The sequence below is a fragment of the Drosophila mojavensis genome, unplaced genomic scaffold, assembly GCF_018153725.1.
Source record: "Drosophila mojavensis isolate 15081-1352.22 unplaced genomic scaffold, ASM1815372v1 contig_19, whole genome shotgun sequence".
In the NCBI taxonomy this organism is placed as follows: domain Eukaryota; kingdom Metazoa; phylum Arthropoda; class Insecta; order Diptera; family Drosophilidae; genus Drosophila; species Drosophila mojavensis.
Window position 1 is genome coordinate 1,767,977 of NW_025318726.1, and position 25,332 is coordinate 1,793,308.

Below are 25,332 nucleotides of genomic sequence, written 5' to 3' on the forward strand. Positions count from 1 at the left end.
TGAGTGAGTGTGTATGTGTGTGTGTGTGCTGTGCACCTACACACAGTTCGCACGAACTTTATTACTATATTGCGACCAGGCAGCCGGCCCGTGGGTTCAATAAACTCGAAATGCACCTAACACAGCCTCCACTTGCCCTCTCTAAATAACTTCGTCTGGCGCTCGTTGTTGCATTTGATAATTGTGCCCTGACAAAAGCAGCAGCAAATTCTGAGTTTATTTTTGAAAACATATATTTCGCCAGCGGAATGTCAAAGCAAGCAAAAAAATAAAAATAAAAAACATATATGGAAAGTTGACGATGTAAATTGCAGGCGCAGTGCAGGAGAAACAAGTAGAAGTAAGGATATTTAACATTGGTTAAAGATCATATAGATTACATATATTTAAGCCGTAAGCCTCTAGTAATAACTGCACCTAAATGCAATAAAAAAATCTATCTAATCTATCTTATCATAATTTCCTAATTTAATTATCTAATTTATCAATTAACTATAGCCAAACAGTGGGCTTAAAGCTCTTTGTAGAATAAATCCAAGTAAAATATATATTATTGTCCAATAAATAGACTGTTTCAGAATAAAATCTATCTGAACTCAAGATTATAGAAAATCTTTAATAGACTTAAGGAGCTCTCAAATTGTGGGATACAGAACATGCCTGTATGGGATGTTAAGGACATAGTTATAAAAAAATAATAGCTCTAAATTTTATTTGAAAATAAAAACAATGCAATTGAAGAATTGGGTTATTGCACATATTTCGCCTTTAGTTATTTACGATTTTAAGACAATTCGATTTTATTAAATTAAATCAACTTTTTATTTGATTGGGATTCGAAGACAATCGATATGCTCTGCCCGAACTGAACAATGACTACAGCAATTTGCTTTAAAAGCCTGTCAGATGCATGTTTGGACTTTGTTTCTTGCTGAGCTGGCTTGATTCAATTTCGACTTGGCATATAAATTCAGTTTGGAGATCTTTCAATTTGCTTTGCTAGCCAAACGACAGACGCATCTGGAGCAGCACCAGCACCAGCAGCAGCAGCAATATCCGCAAAAAATACAACCAAAAATTCAGAGCAATGCAAAACGCATGCAATTCGTTTTTCAGCTGTCGTTTGCCATTTGCCACAAGTCAAAAATCACGCAAACTGTTGAAGAGCTGCTCATAAATTGCAGCTTAGTCCGAGCAACAGTTTTTGTTTCTGCAAAACATCCAGAGTTTTAAGCAATTAAAAAAATATTAGCAAAAGGATATTATTATAATCTGCATAGCACACACCCGCAGCTTAACTTTTTCTTATGTATATATATACTATAATTCGTATATATGTATGTATGTACGCGTGTTTGTTCGACTCCTCTTCAAATCTGAAGTTCACTTCAGCTAGCTTTTGAGCTTGCTTTTTGCATTAAGCTGACTTATTTATGCAAAATTTGCATAAACAATGATTTCCAGAGCAGCAACAGCAAAAGCAACAGCAAAACACATTTTACAGTTTTACATAATGCAGAATAAATTTCGCAAAATATAAGTATTCATATTGTGTATTTATGTGCGTGTGTATGTAATATTCGCTCGCACAAAGCAAAAGCCAATGCCTGGAAGTATGCAGCAAAAAAAGAATATGCAGCTCGGTGAGCTCTCATCTGCTTGGGTTTCCATCTGGATGTCTGCTGCCCGGCGCTATACTTACATATGCATGTACTATGCATGCTAAATTTGATAGAAACATGCTGGTTAAGCTGTACTCTCACACACTCACACTCACACACACACACGCATATGCACACGTACTAAATCCTTTGACATGCCATTCGTGCCGTGCAACTGTTGCAATTGTTTGTTTATCTGGCAGTCTGTCGGCTTACTTTGTGCCTGTATGTGAGCGGATTGTAATTGTGCGTGAGCCACGCCCCTAGGCAAACACTGCACACAACACACTCACGCACTGGCACACACGCGCACACACACTCATGCACAGCAATCCAGAATGTGTTTTGCTGCAATTTTGACATTAATTAATTATGCAAACAGTTTAAACGAAGTTTATTTTATTTACACATGTTGCTGCATGTTTGTCACGCTCTTAGAGAGAGAGAGAGAGAGAGAGAGAGAGAGAGAGAGAGAGAGAATATTACAACTATGAGGCAAAGTGGATTTTAAATAAATGCCACTACATACATACCACATACACATACCTATTTATACATGTGTAGCAAAACTAGTATGAGTGCTTCAATCGGAAATGCACGGCTAGGAAATATGCTCTCCATGCGCCCGATTCTATTTTAATTATTGATATACACACGGGGCTCACACTGGGAAATAATTTATTCATAAATCGGGGTGTGAAGAATCTGAATTTTTCTGAAATTTTTTAAATATGAATATCAAACAAAATAGTCAAATATTTTCTTATTTTCATTTGTGGTCCATATGGCTCTTGCTATTCTTGCTTCATGCATCACTTTATCTGTTAAACACGTTTCATGAAACTAATCTACCCCGCTTTACAATCCTTGACTCGGGAAGAGAAGGCCAGGGATACAGAGCTACAATGCGAACAAATGTAAATTTCATGATTTCGTTGACATCATCATAACTTTCAAAGTGACCGAGTTCCTTTGAATCGCTAACTAAAGCCACAGCTCACACCCATGATGCTCTTCTAGCTCTGCTGCACTTCAATTAGAATGACAAATATTTCAAATTAAGGTCATGATAAAATGTTTGTTGTGCATTGCTATCGAGGCAAATTTGTTGTTAATTTAAAATGAATGACAATACATTACTATAATAATGCATAATTTTTTATCAACTTATTATTTTTAAGCCAAGTCAGGTACTTCAAATCTAATACAGTAAACAATATAAAGAGGACCACAAGTTCATATATATTTTTGTAATATGACAGCTAGGGATCTGATAGAAGTCCGCTTCAGTTCTTGTATATACGTATTCTGGTGATAAGTTATATTACAGTCGTGGGTTTCAATTAAATGAATGCGGTTTCTTTTAGTCGGGTAATCTCTCTCTTATACTAAAAGTTCATATGAATTTGTGTGAATAACTTTCTTTTGAGCTAAGCTTTTTTTTTTGGTGATTACCTAGAATATGATGGAAAATAAGGCATATAGGTTTTCTTTGATTTTATAGGCATAAATAATTATCTTTTGTCAAGCCTCGTTAAGAGTTTAATTATATTTGTATTGTATGTTTCCAATAGATACGAAGTTTTACTCCTTCTAGGGACATTACTTAACGTACACAGAGTAGCATCAAGTTGAATATAATAATACATTATATATATTTTCAATCAATGGAATTGTTAAGCTTCCTTGTCAAAGGACTTTCAGTGAAGAGCAACTTTCGCCTCAAGCAGCTGGCAACTTATGGCCTTTGGTTGTGGTCTTGATAATCAAAATTAGATAAGAAGTTCCCTTTGGTAAATAAGAGAGCAATAAGTTCTAGGCAAGCTTCCATAGCTTAGGCATTCAATTGACTTGACCACATTTCTCGCATTTCTCCAGCAAGTCATCAAATCATACTTAATAGGAAGTGGAACATATATGCATGTATATACATATAGTAAATCTAAATGCATATATATAACTAAAATCTAAGATTTCCTAATGCTTTCTGTTGCCACAAAGCCGCGTTGCAATCTCACTTCATGCACTCAGCTTCTTGTCGACTAAACAAATACATCTGCGTTTACTGCCACTGAATTAGGCAGAAACAATTCAGTGTGCACTCTTGTCGGGAGTGGCCGACTACTAGATACCCTGAGTAAACCCATACATTCGAATGCGCGCAATCAAGCTTCTTTGACATGAAGTATACGAAAACTGAAGCAAGCTTCGTTTTGACAACCAAGTCAATATATTAAATATATTAAAACAGAATGAGACAAAGAAACATTATATATTTATAACAAAGATATTCTAGCAACTTGTTAAAATATACGTAAAGTTAAGAACTCTACTCATTTTTGCAATCAAGACGCATTTTAAGAGATTCATTATACCCTGGTAAGTTCATTTTAATGGGTTAAGGATGCAACTTTGTACACTCGCTATTCAGTGCATAAAAGTGGAGAGCCGTGAATGGTTTGCGATGTCTGTGGTTGCTTCTGACTGTCTGCTTCTCTGCCCGCTCACCGCATTCCCTTTGCTAACATTTGGGAGTGTTTGTCTGGACGATACATGGAAAGCCTGCTAAGTGGCCTTTTATTTCTATGGCTGAAAAAGTCAACGACAGTGAAGAATGGCGCTGGTGTGGCGCGACTTAGCGTTTCGCTCTCGTCCGTGGGCCATATTCCTGCACTCTATCTGGCCTCTCTGCTTCTGCCTCTGTCTGTGCCTGTTGGTGTGTCTGTCTGTGTGGATGGTCCAAATTATTTGCTGTCGCTTGCGCCTTGAGTAGGTTGTTTATGCTTCCCAGGCTGGTGAAAGCCGCAGAGTCTGACGTTTTGGTCGCTCGGCTTGCGGTTGCGAAAACGTTGTTGTTATCATTACTGTCGGCAACGTTGCCTAGTTATCTGCTGTGGGGGCAGTCTGTGTTGCGTTTGAACGCCATTTTCACATTTGTAGTGTCATTTGCGGTTTGATTCCGAGCTGCAGCTCAACAACCAACGAGGCACATAGGCAGGCAGTCGCCCAGACAGACAGATGCCTTCTCCAGTTGGTGCTTTCATCAAATTTGCATGCATTGCGCAACTCTCAAATTCATTAGCGAAACTCTCAATGCCACTAAATCGTGCCCAGCTGTCGACATCCACAGAAACTTGTTGGCCAACATGATATATGTTTATGATATTTGTGAACATATTGCCTCCTAAAGACAGTTGTAAAAGTTTCCATTTTAAATTTTAAACAGTCTTGTAATAATATTAAAGAAAATCTCCTCAAGAAAAGCAATCGCAGGTCTTTCTAGTTTCGAAATGAGATAGCATTGACGTAAAGTTCATTGACTTTTCTTGTTCCACTTAGGGCATCCTAATGCTGTGTTGGACATTGATTTGAACTCACTACAGAATTCAATTAATTTACTTTTGTGTGTGTGCTGCGTAAGGAAAACCGAGAAAAAATTGTTTGTATTTCTCGTCCCTTTTGTTGTTGCATGCACTTGCATACATTAGGCTCCCTTTTTAGTGGGGTGCTCTTGCCTGTGTCTGTGTGAGTGTGTGTGTGTGGGTGTGTATCTATTATAAATCAGTTGTGACCCAGTTTTGTGGGCTACAGAATGCAAACAATTCATTAATTGTTAGCATGACAAAATCGCGCGCGTGAAAAACAATGTGCAGCCCTCTGATTAATGACGGCCAGTTTATCTAGGGGTATGCCAGAGCATGCCCTACACTAACTGAAGTACACACACCCACATAGACACAAACATTCAAATAGAGGCGTATGGGTGCGTATGTGTTGAAATGTAGCCGTGTCTGAATCGTAAATTGGGTAGACGGCAGGTCGACCTTCGAGGGTGCCCAGCAAAGAAATGCCAGACAGTCAGTCACCAGCTGATGGTACAGTGAAGCAAAGGTGCACAGACGGTGATCCCAGCAAATAATAAGTTGAAATAGATACACGCACACATTTATCCTATAAAAAAATTAATTCTTTTAAGAGAAATTAGTTAATTTTAAAAATTATTAAAAAATTAATAATTAATAAAAAAAAGAATGAATGAGATATAAAACTAGGAGATTTTATTCGGAGTAAAATGACAATTAAATAAATTACATGTAAGATAAAATAAATAATAATGAATAAAAATAAATAAATAAATAATTATTTATCGTTTGATAATATGTGTAGAAGCAGCTGCATATTTTCTATATATTTGCTTAGTATTAACGAATTTTCCTATATAATTTCCTGCATAATAAAAATCTAGACTTTAGCATTATATAAGTAAAAAAAAAAAAAAAATAATAATAATAATATAATGCAAAACGGAGAACTATTTGTTTGTTATTTAATCATCTTTCCTTTAATCATCTTTTCTTTCATATGAGCGCATTGATGTTGATGAAATTTATAAATATGTATTTACATAATAAATGAAGAGAATATCAAAGATATATCGTATAATACCTAAATGAATACAAATAGATATAACAAATACATTTTTAGGTATCATCAAATGTAACTCAGTTCAATCAAGTTTTTATTTTGAAAAGTCAAATATTTTGTTTATATGTATCTTTCATGTCTTATTTATAGAGACATATATTTACCTATTTTATTTGAATTATGATACTTAAATAATTTTACTTAAATATTCCAAATCGATGTTGCAGTCAGTGATAAATTATTTAAGGAATGTATATATTGTATTTGAATTTTGGCTCTTGATTTTTTCCGGTGCTTGTATTGGCCCCATTGTGCGAGAGACATTGTCGATTCGCTGAGCCACTTGATACGTACATTGCCAATGGCACTGAAGGCGGGAAATCGTTTGCTCGTAGATTCTATGGAGCCAACTTTTTGACAATTGATGTGCACACATACTTATAAGACAGACTCACGGCAGAGGCGCCCGCAGACGGAGTATGGCTGGGGCCACACCAGGCGCCCCAGTTGCCGTCAGACAAATTGCAATCGTCGTCTTCTTCATCGAACTTATTCCACGCACACACACGCACACATACACAGCCATAGACACGGACACGGACATTGATATGCTCGTTCTGGAGGCATTGCTCAGTCAATTTCGTTCCAGAAAACCGAGGTAAATTCAATTGAGTTGAGTTGAGTTGAGCTGAGCTGAGCTGAGCAGCCGGGCAAGTTGATCTGAGCCAGCGCACTCAGATAGCTACAATGGCGCTTAATTCTCAGCGCTGCAGCTAACGGCATTGCAAAGGTAGCAGGTGGGCGAACAGTGGGAAATGCGATAGGAAAACTCATGGTATATGACTCGAGTTTACAAGACTTTTCACTTTTACTCAAACTTAACACATAGCGGAGCCAATATAATTTCCAAAGCTTTGCAATTGGCTTACAAAGTCTGCCGTCGTGACGGGCTCACGCGTTCCACAATAACAATATGTTATATACCATTTGTATATATGTATATGTGGAGTATATAGCTGACATCTAGATTGACTTGGTGCTAAAGCGATTTTAGCTGAGGCAGCGTAAGTGCGGGACTACATGAGATATGTGGCTTAACAGAGGAGCGCGGGGAGTCTACTCATAACAGTCTATTGTCAAATAACTGGGATACTACTCACCCGCCTTGCAAGGGTCCATATCGATATCGTTGGATACCTTCGGTGTCACATGCATGTGCAGCAGCTGCTCGATGCTATATTTGCTGTGATAGGCGCGACGATTGCTCAGATGTGACATATGGTGCAAGTGAGGCTTGTGCTGCCCGTGGACATGCTGATGATAAGGATGAGTGACAGCTGCATCTTTCACGTGCTCTTTGATGAACTCGTTGTTGTTGCTATTGTTGCTGTCATCGTCGTTACGCTCAGCCTTGTCAATGGCAACGTTACTCAACTGCGGCTCCTCATGCAGCTTGGCGCTTTTGACATGCGCTGAGATTAACACCAGCAGCACTGTGGCCATCAGCAGGGCGTAGTTCGTATAGCTCATTACCCGGCCACCGCGTCCGGCTCCGAGCCGGCTCTGCAGCGCCATCTGAGCGTGCTCTCTGCCTCTTCTTCTGCTGTTGTTGCTCTGCACGTTCGTTCGCTTGTCAATCGTCGGCGTGTTTTGTTCTTGACTTTCGTTGGCTTTCCGAGCTCTGCTTATCGCCTCCGTCTAACCCAGCTCAACAGCGCTGCATTCTCGCAGTGCACGTGGACTGAAATGAGCACGGAAAAGTTGAATTGTGAGATGAGTAATTATGCGAGGTAAGGTAATATATGAACATATATATATAGTGAATCGGCTAAAACTAGCTTATTTTAGTTTTCATTCATAGAGCAAGGCTGATCACTTAATCGATCTGTTTGTCTGTATATAATAGAATATAAATATATTGAAATTATATACGCCTATATATACTGCTGATAACCCCAACCCCTTGTATGAAATATTTGTTTATAATCAGCTCGCTTACGTCGTTGTTTCCATTTACCACTCACATAAGATTTACTTTATAAATTCAGTCTAAGAACCGTTTGTACTAAGCATTTCCATTTGTATTTCTACTACTTGTTTATTTTGTTTACCGTTGAGATCGACACTCTCCGATATGCTTAGTTCGACTTGATGCACAAATGCTGAGCAAGGCTTGTAGAAATTTGCCCTCTGGCAATATTATCTGTTCAAACTCTGCTTAATCCGACCATATTATAGACTGTAGCAACAACACGGAACAGGCAGAGCCAAAGCGAACGCCAGCAGTTGGCAACAATCAATGCACAGCCGGTATCTAATTTACATATGTACGGCTGTGCATATGTGGGTGTGCATGTGTGAGTGTGTGCAAAATTGTGTGCTCACATCTGTGCACAATTTGTGTGCATTTACTCGGAATGTTTCTCTGTCCGTTGTCATAGCATATTAGAAACAAAAAAGGTGTAAAATTTTAATATGCGAATGTGTGCGGAGCCTCAAGAGGAAGAAGAAGAAGAAGCACTCTAGGAGTGAAGTGAGGATTGACGGCAGGCAAACGGCCAGCGACCTGCACTCTGCAGGCTGCACCTCATAAACTGAGGCTGGCTGCCGGCTGTTGCTCAGATTAGCACTCAATTAACTCGAGTTGAAGGTGTCGCAGCAAGGGCGCACGCTGGACGGACAATGTCAGCCGCTTAGAAACAAACACACACACACACACACACACAGACAAACACAATGGCAGGTAATTTAAAATCGCTTAGGCCATCCATACCATGGCGACCTTTTGGCAAACTTTGGCTGCCAATTGAATACAGAAAAAGAAGGAATAAAATAAAAACCTTTTCAATTAACTAAAATGTTGGGGCTGCGCCATTATCGCCCTGTAATTGCGCCCCAACCCTGAACCAGCAGCAGCAGCAGCCAGGCTCAAGTGAATGTTGGCAATTTCATTAAATCATTTAATTTCCGGCGTGCACAACGAACAATTACAACAACTCTAATTCAACAAAGCAAATCAAGTGCCGGTCTGGCATTTTATGGCAAATTAAGTTGGCTTCTGTGGAAGCAGCCGGCAGCCGGCAGCCACAGACTTAGCCAGCTAGCGAATGGCAAATAAAGCCAAAGACAATTCCAGCAGCAACCCTTGGCAAACTTGCCAACAATAACAACAATCTAGACAATCTCAACAGAAACAAAAGCGCGGCAACTACAGCTGTGGGCCACGCAAAAGAGTGCAACATATTTTCTTAATTTCATTCCATTCCATTCCGTGGTGTTCACTGTACAGGCAGCCAAAGGCAGGCCTTATTTTCATAATGCTCGGCCGCCTAATTGCGCATACGCCGCATGAGCGCGAGGCCCTAATGTGGCACCGTCTGCTCATTTGGGCCAAATTATAAATTCCATTGATTAATTCTCGGCTCAGCGTGTAAGTTCATTTGTTGTTTGTCTAGGGCCTATAGCCAGCTCTTAGACGTCAGCTTTTCCGTGTTTTTGCGCTCTGAGTCCGTTTATCTCCCAAGAGAAGATCACCCACATCGACCTGCCCGCTTATCAGAGGTCAACCTTGCGAAGAGCAACATGTCACAAACGTAAACAAATTAAAATTTCATTGCTGTGGCTCTGGAATTTTATAAATAACAGTGCATAGGTTGCAATGTGTTTTGATGTTCGTTTGTATTTGTTTTTGTTATTTATTTTTATACTTATTTATGAAATGAAAACAGTATATTGGTCTTCTGCAATGTTCGTCAGTTTGTTGTATGTTTTCCAGTTGTACGTAAGATGGAAGTTAAGAAAACTTAAATATCAAATTTATAATTGTGTCTTTTCTTTATAAAGTACGCAATATTTTAATTATAAAGCTAAATTTTATTTATATAATTATATATAGGGATTGAAATAACAATCAACAATCACATAAATTGAGCATTAGGAAGAATATTATGCAAAGATGCAAAGTTGAGCACCCTAATATCGAAAAATTTAAAGTCTGTGTTACTCCAAAACATTATCTAGGAAAATGAAGTTCTTGGTAAATCATAAAGCCAAATAAGGCCAATATAGAAACTCTACTGTAAACACATATGCTATTTTGCTTCCATGACAAAGCAATACTTATATGAATTGGTCAACTATGTTCAGCAATTTTCAGAGGTAGCTAACTCTTATCATCTATATTTATGTATATGTACATATTTATTTATTCAATATCTCTCTCAAGTATTATGTGGTAATGTCCTTTGTTGTATTTGTTTCTTTAGCGAATTATGAAACTTGAGTCTGCCAAAGAGAATTTCTTCATTTCTGCTTGGCGTGCATAAACGATATTGAGCAATTGTGTGGGGTGATTCTGAATGAAGCGTAGCATTCGCATTTAGTTTAATTAAATGAGATGAGGGTCCAAGACGAACGAAGCTTCAGGAATTTCACGATTCCGCCAACATCCTGCTGCTCACTCACAGTCACGCCATCAATCAGACTTGTCAAGTGCCAAGCGCCACTTTCAAACTACACGAACTGACAATGACAACGTTCCAGGCTAAGCTGGTAGTCGGCACAATAGCATATTGCCGCCGCTTCGCCTCGCCTCTGACATTTTTAGTGTTTACAAGCGCAAATCTTGACACGAGCCTGTTCCTAAAAAGTTCCTCCAAGAGGCCGCGCACTCATTGCCCGTTTGCCTTATTTTGATTTGTCTTGCCGCCGTGACAGTTGACATTTCAAGTAGCTAACTGTGTACATAGCTGCCAAAGGATGTCATTATTACACATACATGCATACATATATACACTTGATTTATTATAATTGATTACTGTGATATGATGCCTAGAGAAGTAAATACTTAAGCACCTGTGTCAAATTGTGCGAAGATGGATAACAAACAGCCTCATATATATATATATAGAGGTTTATGTTTATATATGCATGTATCTGTGTATATAGGGATCTGGTACTTGAAAAGCTATTATTTTTGTTTACAATTTTTGAACGTTTTTGATGAAGGGGAAAAATAAAGTACCTAACATAGCTGCTCACTGAAAATTCTAATCTTTCACTCCACAATCATATTTGAATTTTAGTTATTGAGATGGTATAATATCGATTAGCATCGTCTGCTGAATTGGGAATTGGGTAATCAGTGCTGACCTTTCATATTTAGTAAGTCTTTTGTAACAAACGACATTTTGATCATAAATTACCAACATTATTAAATGGGTTTGGACGGAATATATTGAGTAATCTTCAAACCAAACGTAAAAGTTCTAATTTTTGTAACAAATTCCGCAGAGAGAACTTAAAAATCCGAGTTATATTATAATGTGAGAATCAACAAAAATATATTGCTTTGGTATCCAGGTGTACCGAATGACAACCAAAATATTCATAAATAGAGTATTCTCAAAGCCAAAACGGCTCAGCGGAAGACCACTGAGGCTCCTAGCGATATGCAAAACTAACGAAGGGATGCTTAAAATTGAAGAAGAATCAAAGAATCAAGGGAATTAAAGAGGTATCCAAAAATACCTCGAGAGACTAGATTCTATCCCAAACACCGTGGTGTGTCGGTACTGCAGCCAAAAGATCTAACAGCACCTACCTAGAACTAGGAAAATGCTCTTACACCACCCGGGCCATGTCTTTGCTTAAAGCCGATCCAACATTCCCTTCTACTTTTTCTGTAATAACAATTTCCTCCTCTAATCATTAATTCTTTTTATGTATTTTGAAAATAGTTATAATTTTAGTTAAATATTTTTCCCAGATTACCTGACATTTCTGAAGTCAACTTTTCTTTAGTTTTCTACTTTACTAAAAGTGCATACTAAGCTGAGACTTAAACAATGTTCTCTACCGACGCTGCCATACGTGTGCCCTGCTTCAACTTGATCCCAAAGCCTTTGTGGCTTAAGCGTTGACCTGGCAAATGTGAGGTGAGGTAGCACACGCAGCAAGACTTAAGGCACTTTTGAAAGGCTTGTTGATTTGTTACTATACCAATAACAGAGGTAGCTTAAATTTACTTTGAAATATGAGAATTAAGGGCTTACGTAAATAATATAATTGCATGGAAAAAAATTAATCTCCCCCAGATATTTAATATGCATGCGAGTAAAAACGAGTGCGGATTCAGTATTTGTTTGCAATTTGGGCTGAATATACACAGACACAAAATGAAAAGTTCTTTATATATATATAGTGTTAATTCACGTCGCGTCGGGCTGAATGTTTGCTTGCGTGGCTGATTAAAAATATTGCATATCAACAGGCGCGCAGTGAATGGGAAGCGCGGGCGGACAGCACTGAAAATTGGCGTAATAAAAAGCCGTAAATTCAAATTAACAGAGATACAGGCGAATGCACACATATGTATGTAGTGAAGGAGGGAGTGAAGGAGCATTCTCCTATTCACTGATGAACTGGCGGACCGACTTCTATGCGACTTAAATGCTGTACAAACGCAGCATGCAAACGGGTTGCCAAATAAACAGGCAATGAGGTGAACAAACCAACAGACAAAACGAACGCACACTGAAAGGGAGCAAAGGTCCAGAGCCAACACTGGGCCACAGCCAACTGCAAATAATTAAGCTTGCCCAGCTAGCACCTGTGGCCTCAGCCAAAAACATGCCCAGGTGGTTGCAACTGTAACCAAAATGCTCCGAGCTGCTTCTGTCCTGGTCGGGCCGACTGGTCTTGGCCGCTTCGGCTGTAGCCATATGAATGTAAATAAAGCTCAACCATGAAATACACCGCAGACAGATAGGCTGCTGCTGCTGCTACTCCTGCCCCTGCTCCTGCACCTGCTCCTGCTGCTGCTGCTGCTATCCTGTGCTCCACTCTGTGTAACGGAACCCGTGCCCATGACGGCAAATATGTACAGAGATGTGGGAAAGCCGCATATAGAACATGAGCAATGGTCAAACGGCTGTTTAAGACCTAAATTATGCAATTTGAGGGCCAGCACTGAGGCTAGCAAATAATTAATACTAACAACAGAAATGATGATCGGCCTGGGCATACGCCACACTACACCGCTGCGGGCTGAGGCGGTGGAGGTTGAGGCTGAAGCCTTGCCTGCTCGCCTTGTCAGCTGCTACGGCTACTTTTTCCTTCCTTTGGCCATAAATAACAATTGCCAACGACTTTGCCACAACATAAAAAAAAGTAAAGAGGAAGGCAACAGCCAGTACGAGGGCAGAAAATATGGCGCCGAGATTCGGTTTTATGGTGATTGTGTGGGAAAATCGGCGTTGGGTCAAAGCCAGTTGTCTGGCAGCGGCGATAAAAACCAATGCAAATATGAAAAGCAAATGAAATCCTTTTAATTTGGCAAATAAAACTGAATGCCAGGCGGTCGTCGGTTCTCTGTCCTTGGTCCTCGGCTCTCTGTCCTCGACCCTCGGCCCTCGGCCCTCGGCCCCGTGAATGCTGTACAAATTTGAACGAGCCCAAAAGATGAGCAAAGAAAGAGCACAGCACAAAAGCTGTGGCTGTGGAGGGCTTGGAGTCTTAACTTTTGGCATGTAAATGCTTTTTTCATGTATCCTGCAAGTGAACGAACGCATGAATTAAGTCAATCCGACATAACCGAAGCTCAAGGAGCAGAGAACTCAAAGTTCATTAAGTTAAACAAAGCTTTTAGCATTGAGTTCCGCATGAATAATCATTACGCATTTCATCTTCAATAGATTTATTGGGGCTTGTTTTGTGCATACTTGAATGGCATCGAACATGCTTGAATACGCAAATGAATATACGCTTAAGTAGTAGTGAGGCTACTCCTGCTGGCGCTGAGAAGAGGCTACAGCAAATAAGATTGCATTATTTCTAAACAAGGGAAGCAAATTAGAAGCCAGAAATTTAACGTACTTAAATTACAATTAATTTCGCATAAAGCTGATGCAGAGCACGGACTCAGATACACACATAGATCCTTACTGAGAACGCTTGTCTCCACACATACCGAGACACACGCACACACACTCACGTACACACACACAGCCAGACACCTATGCTCACCCAGTTGCGACATATCATTAACTTTGCTTCATAGCAGCAACAAGAACGACGTTGATAACAAAATATTTATGTCAAGAAGAGGTGTAGTGCGGCAAACGAGATGAAGTGAGATACGAAGGAAAATAAGTCCAGAGTGGGGTGGGCGGAGCATTGCAATATATACATACATATACATATATAGATATATATACCGTTAGCAGTGCCTTGATAGACCGCCCACGCGCGACACTCAACACTCAACACTCAGCATCCAGCATCCAGCATTCAGCCGCCCCGACATGGCTTACCATGCAAATTTGAGAGCCTATACAAATATTCATAAAATAACTTGAATCGCTTGCTCCAAATACTTGGCAGATAAGAGATTTTGTGCGTTTCGGACTGCCCAGGCGCACGCAGATATCCGATTTGATGTGGATTAGAGTCGCCACAAGTCCGCTGCTCCCCGCTGCCTCCGGCACCTGCGGCACATAATTTGCTTTTAATTTTTGTATATTTGCTGCGATGGCAAATCAACAAAATGAAAAAATCTAAAAATGAAAATTTCAACATATCAAAGCTCGGCTGGAGTGGAAAGAAAAACCCAAACCAGAAACCAGAAAAAATAAAAACGTTTTAAGCACGCGCCCCTTCGCAACTGAAGTAGAAATGCGTGCAAGGCTCCCAAAATTTAATAATAATTCGCTGCAGACGCAATACCCTTAAGGAAATGTATAGGAAAACAAAAGCAATAGGATTTATTTATGGAATTGTCTAGAATAAAAAATGAATGGAAGACAAAAAGGGGCATGATATAATACCTGAACAAATATGTCCTTAAAATAAGACATAGGTTAGAGTAAGGTTTTATTTTTAGAGCTTTCTAGAAAGCAAAATGAATAGAATACAAAGAGAGTGATAACATTATCAATAGATATAATAGCTAAGCAAAAAATGATATATGTAAAGCAATAATTATATTCTTGTCACAATTTATTTTTAGAACTTCATAATTAGAAATGAATATATACAGCATGATTTCAATATCAATAATAATACATAAAGAAATAAGTATTTTAAGCAACACTTAAATCAAAGCAAGAATATTTTTCTCCATAATCAGATGTGAACAGAATACAAAGAGCATAATGAAAGTAGTTAAATATCTTGATCAAAAGTAAAATAAGCGAAGGAAAGGAAAGGTAACTTTGATCAAATCTCCTTCTGTACACACGAATACACTCGCCATGGCACAGTCCTAATGCTCTCGTCAAGGGTATTACCAAGAGGAAGCAAAGTTGTGTTCTATTCAAAAGCGAAAAAGCTGGCAGAAATATGGAATGAAATGAAATGTCGCAGAAATGGAAAGAATTGTTGGGAAATGCATACGCGGACAATTTTTTAATGCGAAGGGAGGTAACATGAAACGCTTAATGGCGTTCGTTGGCTGGCAATAAGCAGGCGAAGATGCCACAAAATGTTTGCCGGGCCAAAGGATAAGGGACAAAACAGCCAACAGGAGCAGTGAAGCAAAAGTGAAATGCGCTTGCAGCAGCTTAAATTTATATGACTGAATGTATGTATGTATGTGTGTGTGGGTGGGTGGGTAAGTGTGTGAGTGCAGTGAAGCGTAAGAATCCTGGCAACAATATCAATATGCGTCTCTTGTGCTGCGTTTGCTACGTAAAGCAACGCCGCTGGCATTGTCAGCGGAGACCCAAACCCATGCGCCCCTCGCTCCGCGCTCCACTCTTGACGCCTTGGGCCACCGCTCCCTGCTGACAATTGTTTGCCAGCGGAAGTTGATTTTCTGGCAGAGCGGAAGTGCTGAAGCGCTGGAAAATGCCGCGGCAACTGAACGAGACTCTGCTGAGCGGGACAACACTTTGAATTTCATATTCGTTCAATTTTTTCATTTTTTCTGTTTTGCTTTTTTTTTTTTGTTTGCTTTGACGCATAAATTTTCATCTAACTGACACAAGCATCAGGCAAATGCGTACAAATGCGCACCACACATGTGTGCATACAAACAAATATGTCTTTGTATGTATGTCCGTGCATACATACTCACACGCGCACACACATGTTGTGGCAACATTCTGCTAATGCCTTAGCATTGCGTATCAAAGGCACCTGGACTGGAGCCACTGCCGCAGACGGAGCCCAATTAACTCTAATGCGTGTTCGCTGCCGGCCTTAAAGATTTTGTTGTTTTCTGTTTTTTGCCTTCTCTGCTCTCTACCTTTAATTTCTGCGAGGATCGGCTCGTATAGCCGCTGGGCAAACGCCGATGATCGTTGTCAAAAAAAAAATAAAGAATGAAGAGTCGTTCAACAATAACAAGAATAACAGCAAAAGAACAATGTGCGATCCTGCTTTGCTCAATCTTTGTCTGCGATCGAGTTCAAAGCAACAGCAGCAATGCAAGATCATTGCTGTCTCGGCCGATGCTGCTGCGAGCGTCGCAGCGCTGCTTGTAGCGGCAGCAGCGCCAACGGCAGCGGTACCTTGACTTTTGACGTTGTTCCGTATTGCAATAGCCTGAACAAAACACAATAAAGTAATGTCTTACTTTAGTATATAGTCACACTGACACACACACACGTAAGCTCCCACACACAAATAAACACACACACACATTCAGGGAAAACAGATTCTATTTTAATTACGCAGGCGGCCTTCCGAATGAAGACCATTGACAATTGACGATTTGCGTTTCGCTTGATTTTGTTGCTGTTTTCGTTTTGTTTAATGAAAAGCGGAAAACTGACAACGACTCAGTTAGCGATAGATAGTGGAATCAAACACCCATCGTGCGAAGAGCCGGCTGCGGCTGATTTTAGTTGAGGGGGGTCAAAAAGGTGTAGAGGTGGTGAGGCGGAGGTGTGGCATGCAACGTACAGTGCAGTGCACACACGGGCGCAGCCGCGTGCCGTTTGTTATTTATAGCAATTTGATGCCGTTGCCTCTTCTCTGCCGCAACGGCAACAGCAACAGCAACAGCAGCAACAGCAGCATCAACAGTAACTGCGGCGTGTTTGTCGTCGTCTGCTCAAAGTGAACGCAAAAACGAAACGCGGGGCTAACAACAGCAGCCGCTGCTGATAAGGAAAACGCATAGAACGCGATCGAACGGCGAGTGCAAAGATCGCGACAAAACTGATCCATTCATTTCAATGCTCGACCGACGGACTGTCTAATATAATAGATTAGCGACTAGGAATTATATGAACTCAACATGTGCAGGTAAATTACCCATGATTTACTTTTACTTATGATTTCATATTCGCTTCTCGAAATTACGAACTTTGAATTGAATTGAAATATCCTCGACTACACAGCAACAGTATAGCAGAGGTTCCACCTGTAGCAGGCAATTCAAATGATGTTTATATAAATATGTGTTTGTATTATTATTAATAATATTAATATTACTTATTAGTGCACTAGATTGTATTCACTCTTGGCACCACACACACTCCGGATCCTTTTGGACTTTATGCGAACACTAATTCTGCTTCAGATCAAACAAGTTTGTTGCTATTATTCTTTCGTTCGCGTTATTTAGCCGCAACAATGGAATACACGTCCGTTCACGACGAAAGGTTCTCGCGGTTTGATTGGAGAGATTCAAACATAAACAGAGCCAGCGTTTCAATTGCTGCACAGCTGTGCCTAGCAGAGAGCGAGCCAGAAAGAGAGGGAGAAAGAAGGAAAGGGATAAAGCGCATGTGCCTAGACAATTGCTAACAGCTGCTTTTGAAAATGTACAACGTATAACGAAAATTCAAATTCATATCATTGTCAGGTTGTCATATCCTTTAGAAACTAAGTATTATTTCTTATAAATTAACTATAAACTATTATTCACTATTTAATATTATTTAATATTTCATAAAAATATTCAAGAAACTAGAATTGCATCGAAATAACTTTGATTTAAACCGAAATTTTTAAATGATTAATGAAATTTTAATTGACAGAAACTTCTTGTGCAGAAACTTCCTTAAAGTAACAATTGTTTATATCACATAATGAATTCATAGATTTCATTGTGCCAGACAAATATATTATGTAGGTTTTGTAAATGTAAATAAAAATATAATAGAATATCTAGTTTCACACACACATGCCTTCATTTCCTTAATAATAAAATATAATTTTATTAAAATTTAATACTAAACAATTTGAAAAAAATCAACAACGTCGATAATTTCTATTCTACGACATGGTGATATACTAAACCATCGATTGTAAATATATCGATAATGAAAATCAGAAAAAAATAACGGCGTTGCATGTGGTTATTGTGTCCGTCGAAGTGCTAATTTTGGAACAGTTTTTAAGAGGACATTTTTACACGCTGTAATGACGCAAAGTTGCGAAACAACGAACTGTAACAATGAGGCGACGCTTCAGTGCCCCACTTGTATTAAATTGGGAATCAAAGGCTCATTTTTCTGCTCGCAGGCATGCTTTAAAGGTTTCTGGAAAGAGCACAAGGTGATCCATGCATTAGCTGGTAGGTTCACTTCATCATAAATTTTAAATAAATATAAATATATGTTAAATATTAAATGTATATTGATCGGATATGTTTTGGTTCAAATTAGCCGGTGGTCAGAAGCCTGTCGTTGATGATGGTGTTTACAATCCATGGCCGCACTTCCGGTTCACCGGCAAACTGCGTCCGTTTCCGCAGACCCCCAAACGTGCCGTTCCGGAGGCAATCAAACGTCCAGATTACGCAGATCATCCTGCTGGACGATCTTTGTCGGAAGAAGCTTTGCGTGGAACAACAATCAAAGTGCTCGACGATGACGAAATTGAGGCAATGCGAGTGGCAGGAAGACTGGGCCGTGAGTGCTTAGATGAGGGTGCCAAAGCCATTGAAGTAGGCATCACAACCGATGAACTAGATCGCCTGGTGCACGAGGCAGCCATCGAGCGCGACTGCTATCCATCCCCGCTCAACTACTACAACTTCCCCAAGTCATGCTGCACGAGTGTTAACGAGGTCATTTGCCACGGCATACCTGACTTACGTCCCCTGGAGAATGGCGACATATGCAACATCGATGTGACTGTCTATCATCACGGCTTTCATGGTGATCTCAACGAAACTTTTTTCGTTGGCGACGTCTCAGAGAAGCACAAGAAACTAGTGCGCATTACATACGAATCGTTGTGCAAAGCTATTGAACTGGTACGTCCTGGCGTTAAGTACCGAGAGATAGGTAATGTCATCCAGAAGTACGTGGCGCCTCATGGCTTCAGCGTCGTTCGCAGCTATTGCGGTCATGGCATTCATCGCGTTTTCCACACCGCACCCAATGTGCCCCACTATGCCAGTAAGTGAGTCTTCCTTTTCCCCTTGGATACCGAGCTAATGTCTTGCCCATTCCACAGAGAACTCTGCCGTTGGCGTGATGGCCGCTGGGCACTGCTTCACAATTGAGCCAATGATTTCCGAGGGTGTTCAGAAGGCAGAATCCTGGCCAGATGACTGGACTGCCGTCACCGGTGACGGTCTCTACTCGGCACAATTCGAACAAACTCTGTTAGTCACTAACAATGGTTGTGAGATCCTCACGAAACGCCGTGAAAACAACGGGCAGCCATGGTTCATGGACAAAATGTAGTTCTTGAAACGACTGTTTTTTCTTAAATTGAGCTTTAATTTATTTTTACAATAAAATATAAAGTTTGTCGTTTAAGTTCCGTATAATCCCAACTGTCCCAAGTGTAGCGTCCATTTGTTACTTTTCGAGAGGTGCATAGTTGAGAAGCTTCTCAATGAGATCCACATGGCCAAGCAGCATTCGACGGCAACAATAACGCTTTAATCCTAAAGCATCCAATGCGTCACTAAAGAATAATTATATACAGTTAAAGTACTAATAATATGAAATGCAGATGAAATTGCTTTGCTTGCGGAGCGTCGAATCTTACCCTTCCGTATACTCAGCCTGTAGCAAGCCTAGGTAAGATTCCCATTTGTTACCAATAACTTTGCCACAGGTAAAACACCGAATTGGTATTATCATATTTATTATATTTGTCTTTTTATGACAATTTATTTAATTTGTGCTTAGCGCACACTTTTCTGTTTAGCTTCTATTTTACCATAAAGGCTGCCAACTTGCTTCACATGATTGCTTAACATCGATAGCTGAGCACATGGTCTGAATATCAGTTATTTATCGATACTTAACAGTGTGGCCCATTTAATAAAGCGCGCGTAAGGTAAAATTCAAACTGAGGTTGTATCGATAGAGCACGCATATATGCTAGGTATTAAAATTTATATTTAAATTTGTATTTCATTTTAAAATTCTCGCGGTTTTTTAAAATATTAATACATTTATTAATTACACTATCGACTCTTGCTATATGATTACATTTACAAATGTGTGTTGTAAAATAAATATTTAAAGACCGCTAAGAACTATGTCCATAACAATGATATATTCCTATTCGTTGTCGGCATCTGTTTGACTGCCTGACACTTCCACAGAAGTTGAAACGGAATACAAATCCTTTGATGCATCATTCGACTGCAGCGTGGAGACATCTTCAAATGAGCCCTTCTTGAGATTGTCCGAGCGTTTTTGTAGACGCTGCTGTAATTTAGACGAATGAAAATAATAATCATAAGGGTGTACGTATTAAAAATGAGTTTGCTTGCTTACAGTCTCCGGTGTTTCTTCATCTGGAACAAAAATACGCAAAGGTGTAGTGCTGCCCAGTTGCTGCTGTACCAAACGCTGATGCTCCTCGAAAGCAGCAGCCGCCGGATCTGTGGGTTGACGCTGCTGCAGTTGTTGCTGCTGTTGCTGTTGCAGTTGTAACTGTTGCTGCTGATGCTGCTGTTGCAGTTGGTGAATTTGAAGTTGTTGCTGATGTTGCTGCTGCTGCAAGTGTTGCTCATGTGCCTGAGCCTTCAGCTCTTCCAACTGCAACTCGTGTTGGTATTGCTGTTGTTGGTGCTGCTGCAGTTCTTGTTGGTATTGCTGCTGCAACTGTGCATGGGCCTGCGCCTGAGCATGCAGCTCTTCCAATTGCAATCGATGCTGCTGTTGTTTTTGAAGTTCCAGTGCAGCCTGCTCAGTTTCCAGCTGCTGTCGTCGGGCTTCTTCCTCGGCATAAGCTTGCAGCAGCTGCGAAGAGTCGTGCGAATTTCCATAGTAGTTGGATACCACAAATCCGCCCTCGGGTGCTGTGGAGCTCACTGATGTGGCGACATTGGTCAAGTGGAAGGGCGCCGTATCATACACAGGCTCTGCGGGCTCGCTCAGTGCAGGAGCAGCGATTAATGCGGCATATTGTGGAGCCGAGTCCAGCACTGGATGGATATTGTGTTGCGGATCCTTGGCGGCCTGCAGAATTTGCCCATTGCTGGCCACTTCCTGCGTCAGGTCAGCGTTGACATAGCCCGTCTCAACGACGTGCTCCACGCTGGGCTTGAAGAGCTGCTGCTTGTGCTGGCTGTAGAGCTGATTGGACTGGGTGACCAGATAGGTGGGATTGTAGATGGGTATATGGGCGGCAGGCAGGGCTGCGGCGATGAAGGGCTGTGTCGTCTGCTGCTGCGTGAACTGGATGGGATAGATGGGCACTGTCTGTGCTGCTGCCTGGGCTCCCACAATCTGGACCAATGGCTGCGCGGGCAGATGGTTGCTTTGCACATCCGACGGCAGCGGCTGGTTGTTGCTCGGCGTGTTGAAGCTCTCCGTGGCGATCTTCACCTTAGTGGTGGGCAAAGATGGGTCTGGATCTGGGGCAAAGAGTTTCTGCGAACCCGAAATGGGATCGCGAATCGTTTTATCATTTGTCTCGTCCTCATGCACGCTGTAATAGCTGCTCTGGGGACGTTGAGTGCTCAACTGTGGTTGTTGTTGCTGTTGTGGGGGCAGGTATGCAGTGTTTAGGCCGTCGTCAATCTGATTGTCGTGATCGTGGTGCTGGGCCAGATTGGGTGCGGGTACCGTGTAAATTGGTGCAAAGTGCTCGGTGTTGTAGTTGTTGTGTGTGTCCAGCTGCGGGTATATGTATGTATGTGTATAAGGATATCTCTCTATGTGTGCGCGTGTGTGTGCGTGCTCCGAGTTCCCTGCCCACTTTTTATGGTACTTACCGGCAAGTTCTGCAGTTCGCTATAGGCAACGGCAGTGGGCTTCTCGTACTTGAAGGGCTTCTCATATCCGAAGGTGGGCTTCGAGTGCGGCTTCGAGTTGCTCAATTTGATCTTCAACGGTTTGCGCAGACTGCCTGCCGGCTTCAGGTAGATTGGAGCGCTGAGCTTCAGTGGGCGAACGCCACGCAAGTGCTGAGGCGCGGCTCCATGCAACAGGTGTGTGTGTGCGTGAGAGTGGGCGTGGCCATGCAGGTGACCGTGAGAGTGCAGGTGCGAGTGTGAACCGAGGTGCTGATGGGCGTGCGTGTGGGCGCCGGGACGACCCTTCAATACCAATGGCACTGGCTGATCGCTGCGAATCTGAACGACCAAGGTGCGCTGCTTCCCGTTGGCTGAGGCAGCTGGATGGCGAGACAGCTGGTTGGCGCTCTTGGGAGGCCAATTGCCGTTGCTGAAGACCAACGGACGCTTGACGGCAGACAGATCACAGCTGACCAGGCTGCACAGCAGCGTCAAGAGTACGAAATGCTAAAGCAGTAAAAACGTAACAAATTAACACGAAAATCCATTAAACGAAATTTAATTATCTCTTTTGCAGGTAAGTACTTAACAAAGATATATATTTATGTTTGCATGTATATGTACAACTTTCTAAGCTCTATCAGCTCTGCAGCTGCATGGGCAAATGAGGGGCAAAGGGAAGCAAGTCTGGGATGTGTGTAATCAGCGGATGGACGGAGAACCGAAAATAATGGCCTTAATTTGTATAAATTGGCGGTTTTCTAAAATTTTATCACGTCGCCTGCCGCTGGCCACTAAGGCATAGGGCCATAATAAACCTTTAAGCATTTACATACACACGCACACACACACACATGCATGTGTACATGTACGTGTAAGCATGTAAGCCATAACTGTGGGCACGGGCGGGCGTGCAGCGGTCGCGGCTAATTAAGACTATGGGCCAATGAAAGTGAAATACCAAATTGATTTGGTTCTGCTACAAACATGGCCGGGCCACGAGTGAAGTGGAAGTCAACAATTTGCCAGTGTAATTGTTACAGCAACAACAAATTTCACTTGTCCGCGAGACACTGGCAATGACAATGTTTTACCGTTACAGGTGAAACTGTCAGCGCGCAGTGCACACCACAGCGCTGCACTATGGTTATTGATTACGTGCTGCGTTTGCCTAATCAAAGTGGCAGACGTAATTGAGACCAAATTGCTGCCTGCCTGTTTATCGAGCGGTTAGCAATTTGATACTGCTTTGTCGCCTGTAAGAAAATCTGCATAATAATAATGGTCGACGGTCGGAGCGGGTGCACTGACTGGTGAATGAACCTGGGGTCCGTTGCATGAAAGTCAAGGTACGCACGAATTGTAATATTGTATTGTTTTCCGTTATGGAAATAGGATCTACGGTACTATACTCGGACTGACCACGCTCACAGCTCACCAATCACAATTGAAACAGCGAATTAGGCGACATCATTGAAACAACCGCAAGCTAACCCAATTCGCAACGCATTTGGCCAACCTGAAAGTCAACTTTTATTTAGCATTAAGCTAACTGTTTCATCTTCTTCACTGCGTTGCACATTGATGCAGAGGCAGAGGCAGAGACAGAGGCAGAGCCAGAGTCAACGGCAATCGCAATAGCCAGGCAAGTGTAGCGAACGGCCCGGCCCATTGTTTGGTTGCCTGCAGCGAAAACTTGACGCATCAAGTGCTCTCAATTGCCATTGGCATTGCCATTGCCATAGGCATTGCTATTGCAATTGTAATTGCAGCTGCAGCTACTGCACCGCAAATGAAAGTGCCCGCCAATCGCAATTTAACAAGTATTCAAAACACGAGCCTCAGCGGCGCATCAATTGCAATCCAATTGAAAATATTACAAAAACAACAAAATTAAATGCCGCCATTGTCTTTGGCTTTTGGTGAAGTTTTCAAAAAGAAACCCGAACTGCAACCCAACTGAGCCTGGGGCGTCCATAGAGATTGTGTATTTGCATAAAATGCATTTCCCATCATTTGATGATCGATAATTGAAGCTCATAAAATCAGCGTGAGATTCTACTTACCTTCATATTGGCTGCGATTGTAGTTGCCTTGCAGATGAAGAGCTTGTGGAGCGTGAAGAAGAAGAAGATGAAGAGTAAGGAAAGCTTTGGCTTGCAGCTGCGTAAGTGAGTGGCGAGTGAATGTGGTTTACTCCAACAGCAAATAGATGAAGATTAAAATAGCTATTAAATATATAATAACATCAATTAACTTCATGTCCACGTGCGCCGTGGCGCTTTCCTTTAGCACGACGAAAAATATAATACGAAACAACACACAAAATGCTAACCGGAGCTGCAAAGTCTGCAAGTCTGCACCTGTTCAGGTCGCGTTAACAACTGAGCTGAGCGCCGCCACTCGAACCGACTGTGATAGCTACTTTTGTCAGCCACTGGAAGTACACGTCTCATCGCTCACTGGAAGCCAATGAAACCGCAAAGAAAGTGGTCGGCTTTTCTTCGTCTGCGCTGGCCGATTCGATTCGAAAACTTGTTCAGTGCTCAAGTGAGACTTAGCACGCGACCACAACTACATGAGATTTGCCGGCATGAGCACTGTCTTCTTCTTCTTCTTACTCGACTTCTCCTTCACTGTCTGCGTCCCCTTCTCCTTCTGCTGCTGCGGCTGGCAGACATACACGCACAGCTTAAACGAAAGTGTTTGCCAGTTCTTGGCCAGCTGCCAGCTCGGCCTGGGCAAACAAAAGACTTGGGCAACGAACTTGTCTTGCTAATATTCACTCATCCAATGCCTTAAAAAGCAATTCACACCAGGCGCTCATGATATCGAGCTGAGCTCTTTTCGCAGTGGCGCCTGTGGCTTTCTGGCGCAGGAACAAAGCAAAACCTTTGAAGTTGTTGAAGCTGAAGCCTAAGCTAAACAAGATGTTTGCTATCAAGACTAGTTAACCGGAATCAGCCTTTTTTATGAGCTTCGCTTGGCGCTTGGCAGTGGTACGCGCACTGGTTCTGGCAAGCGTGTTAGTCTACTTTTATTGTATACATATATTGTAGTATAGTTAATAATCAACTGACTGTG

At 41.4% G+C, this 25,332-nt stretch overlaps 4 protein-coding genes and 1 long non-coding RNA gene across 6 annotated transcripts in view; 2 read left to right on the forward strand and 3 right to left on the reverse strand.

The window, feature by feature from the left end:
- LOC6572419 (dorsal-ventral patterning protein tolloid) overlaps positions 1-17,615 on the reverse strand; it is a 31,794-nt gene extending 14,179 nt beyond the window's left edge. The window contains exons 1-2 of the mRNA XM_001998492.3: positions 17,526-17,615; positions 7,247-7,827 (exon numbers count right to left, since the gene is read on the reverse strand). Coding sequence (XP_001998528.1) covers positions 7,247-7,661 — 415 coding nt within the window. The 5' untranslated portion in view covers positions 7,662-7,827; positions 17,526-17,615. The remainder of the gene's footprint in view (positions 1-7,246; positions 7,828-17,525) is intronic.
- On the forward strand, positions 14,521-18,216 carry LOC122756904. Its single transcript, XR_006356764.1, has 2 exons — positions 14,521-17,336; positions 17,533-18,216. It is a non-coding gene; the product is annotated as an uncharacterized LOC122756904 (long non-coding RNA).
- Positions 18,217-18,364: 148 nt separating this feature from the next.
- On the forward strand, positions 18,365-19,807 carry LOC6572418 (methionine aminopeptidase 1). Its single transcript, XM_001998491.4, has 3 exons — positions 18,365-18,612; positions 18,704-19,441; positions 19,500-19,807. Exons 1-3 carry the CDS (start codon positions 18,459-18,461, stop codon positions 19,730-19,732), a joined length of 1,125 nt encoding a protein of 374 aa, XP_001998527.1. The 5' UTR covers positions 18,365-18,458; the 3' UTR covers positions 19,733-19,807.
- Positions 19,748-20,154, reverse strand: LOC6572417 (DNA-directed RNA polymerases I, II, and III subunit RPABC5). Its single transcript, XM_001998490.4, has 2 exons — positions 20,043-20,154; positions 19,748-19,958 (listed from the first exon to the last, which is right to left on the reverse strand). Exons 1-2 carry the CDS (start codon positions 20,135-20,137, stop codon positions 19,850-19,852), a joined length of 204 nt encoding a protein of 67 aa, XP_001998526.1. The 5' UTR covers positions 20,138-20,154; the 3' UTR covers positions 19,748-19,849.
- Positions 20,072-25,090, reverse strand: LOC6572416 (bromodomain-containing protein DDB_G0280777). 2 transcript variants are annotated; one of them, XM_044007756.1, is made up of 4 exons: positions 24,315-25,090; positions 22,228-22,755; positions 20,783-22,129; positions 20,072-20,710 (listed from the first exon to the last, which is right to left on the reverse strand). In XM_044007756.1, exons 1-4 carry the CDS (start codon positions 24,318-24,320, stop codon positions 20,564-20,566), a joined length of 2,028 nt encoding a protein of 675 aa, XP_043863691.1. In that variant the 5' UTR covers positions 24,321-25,090; the 3' UTR covers positions 20,072-20,563. The 2 variants fall into 2 exon arrangements, with proteins under 2 accessions (XP_043863691.1, XP_043863690.1); XM_044007755.1 differs by having other exon boundaries at positions 20,072-20,713; positions 24,315-25,088.
- Between the last annotated feature and the right edge of the window lie 242 nt (positions 25,091-25,332).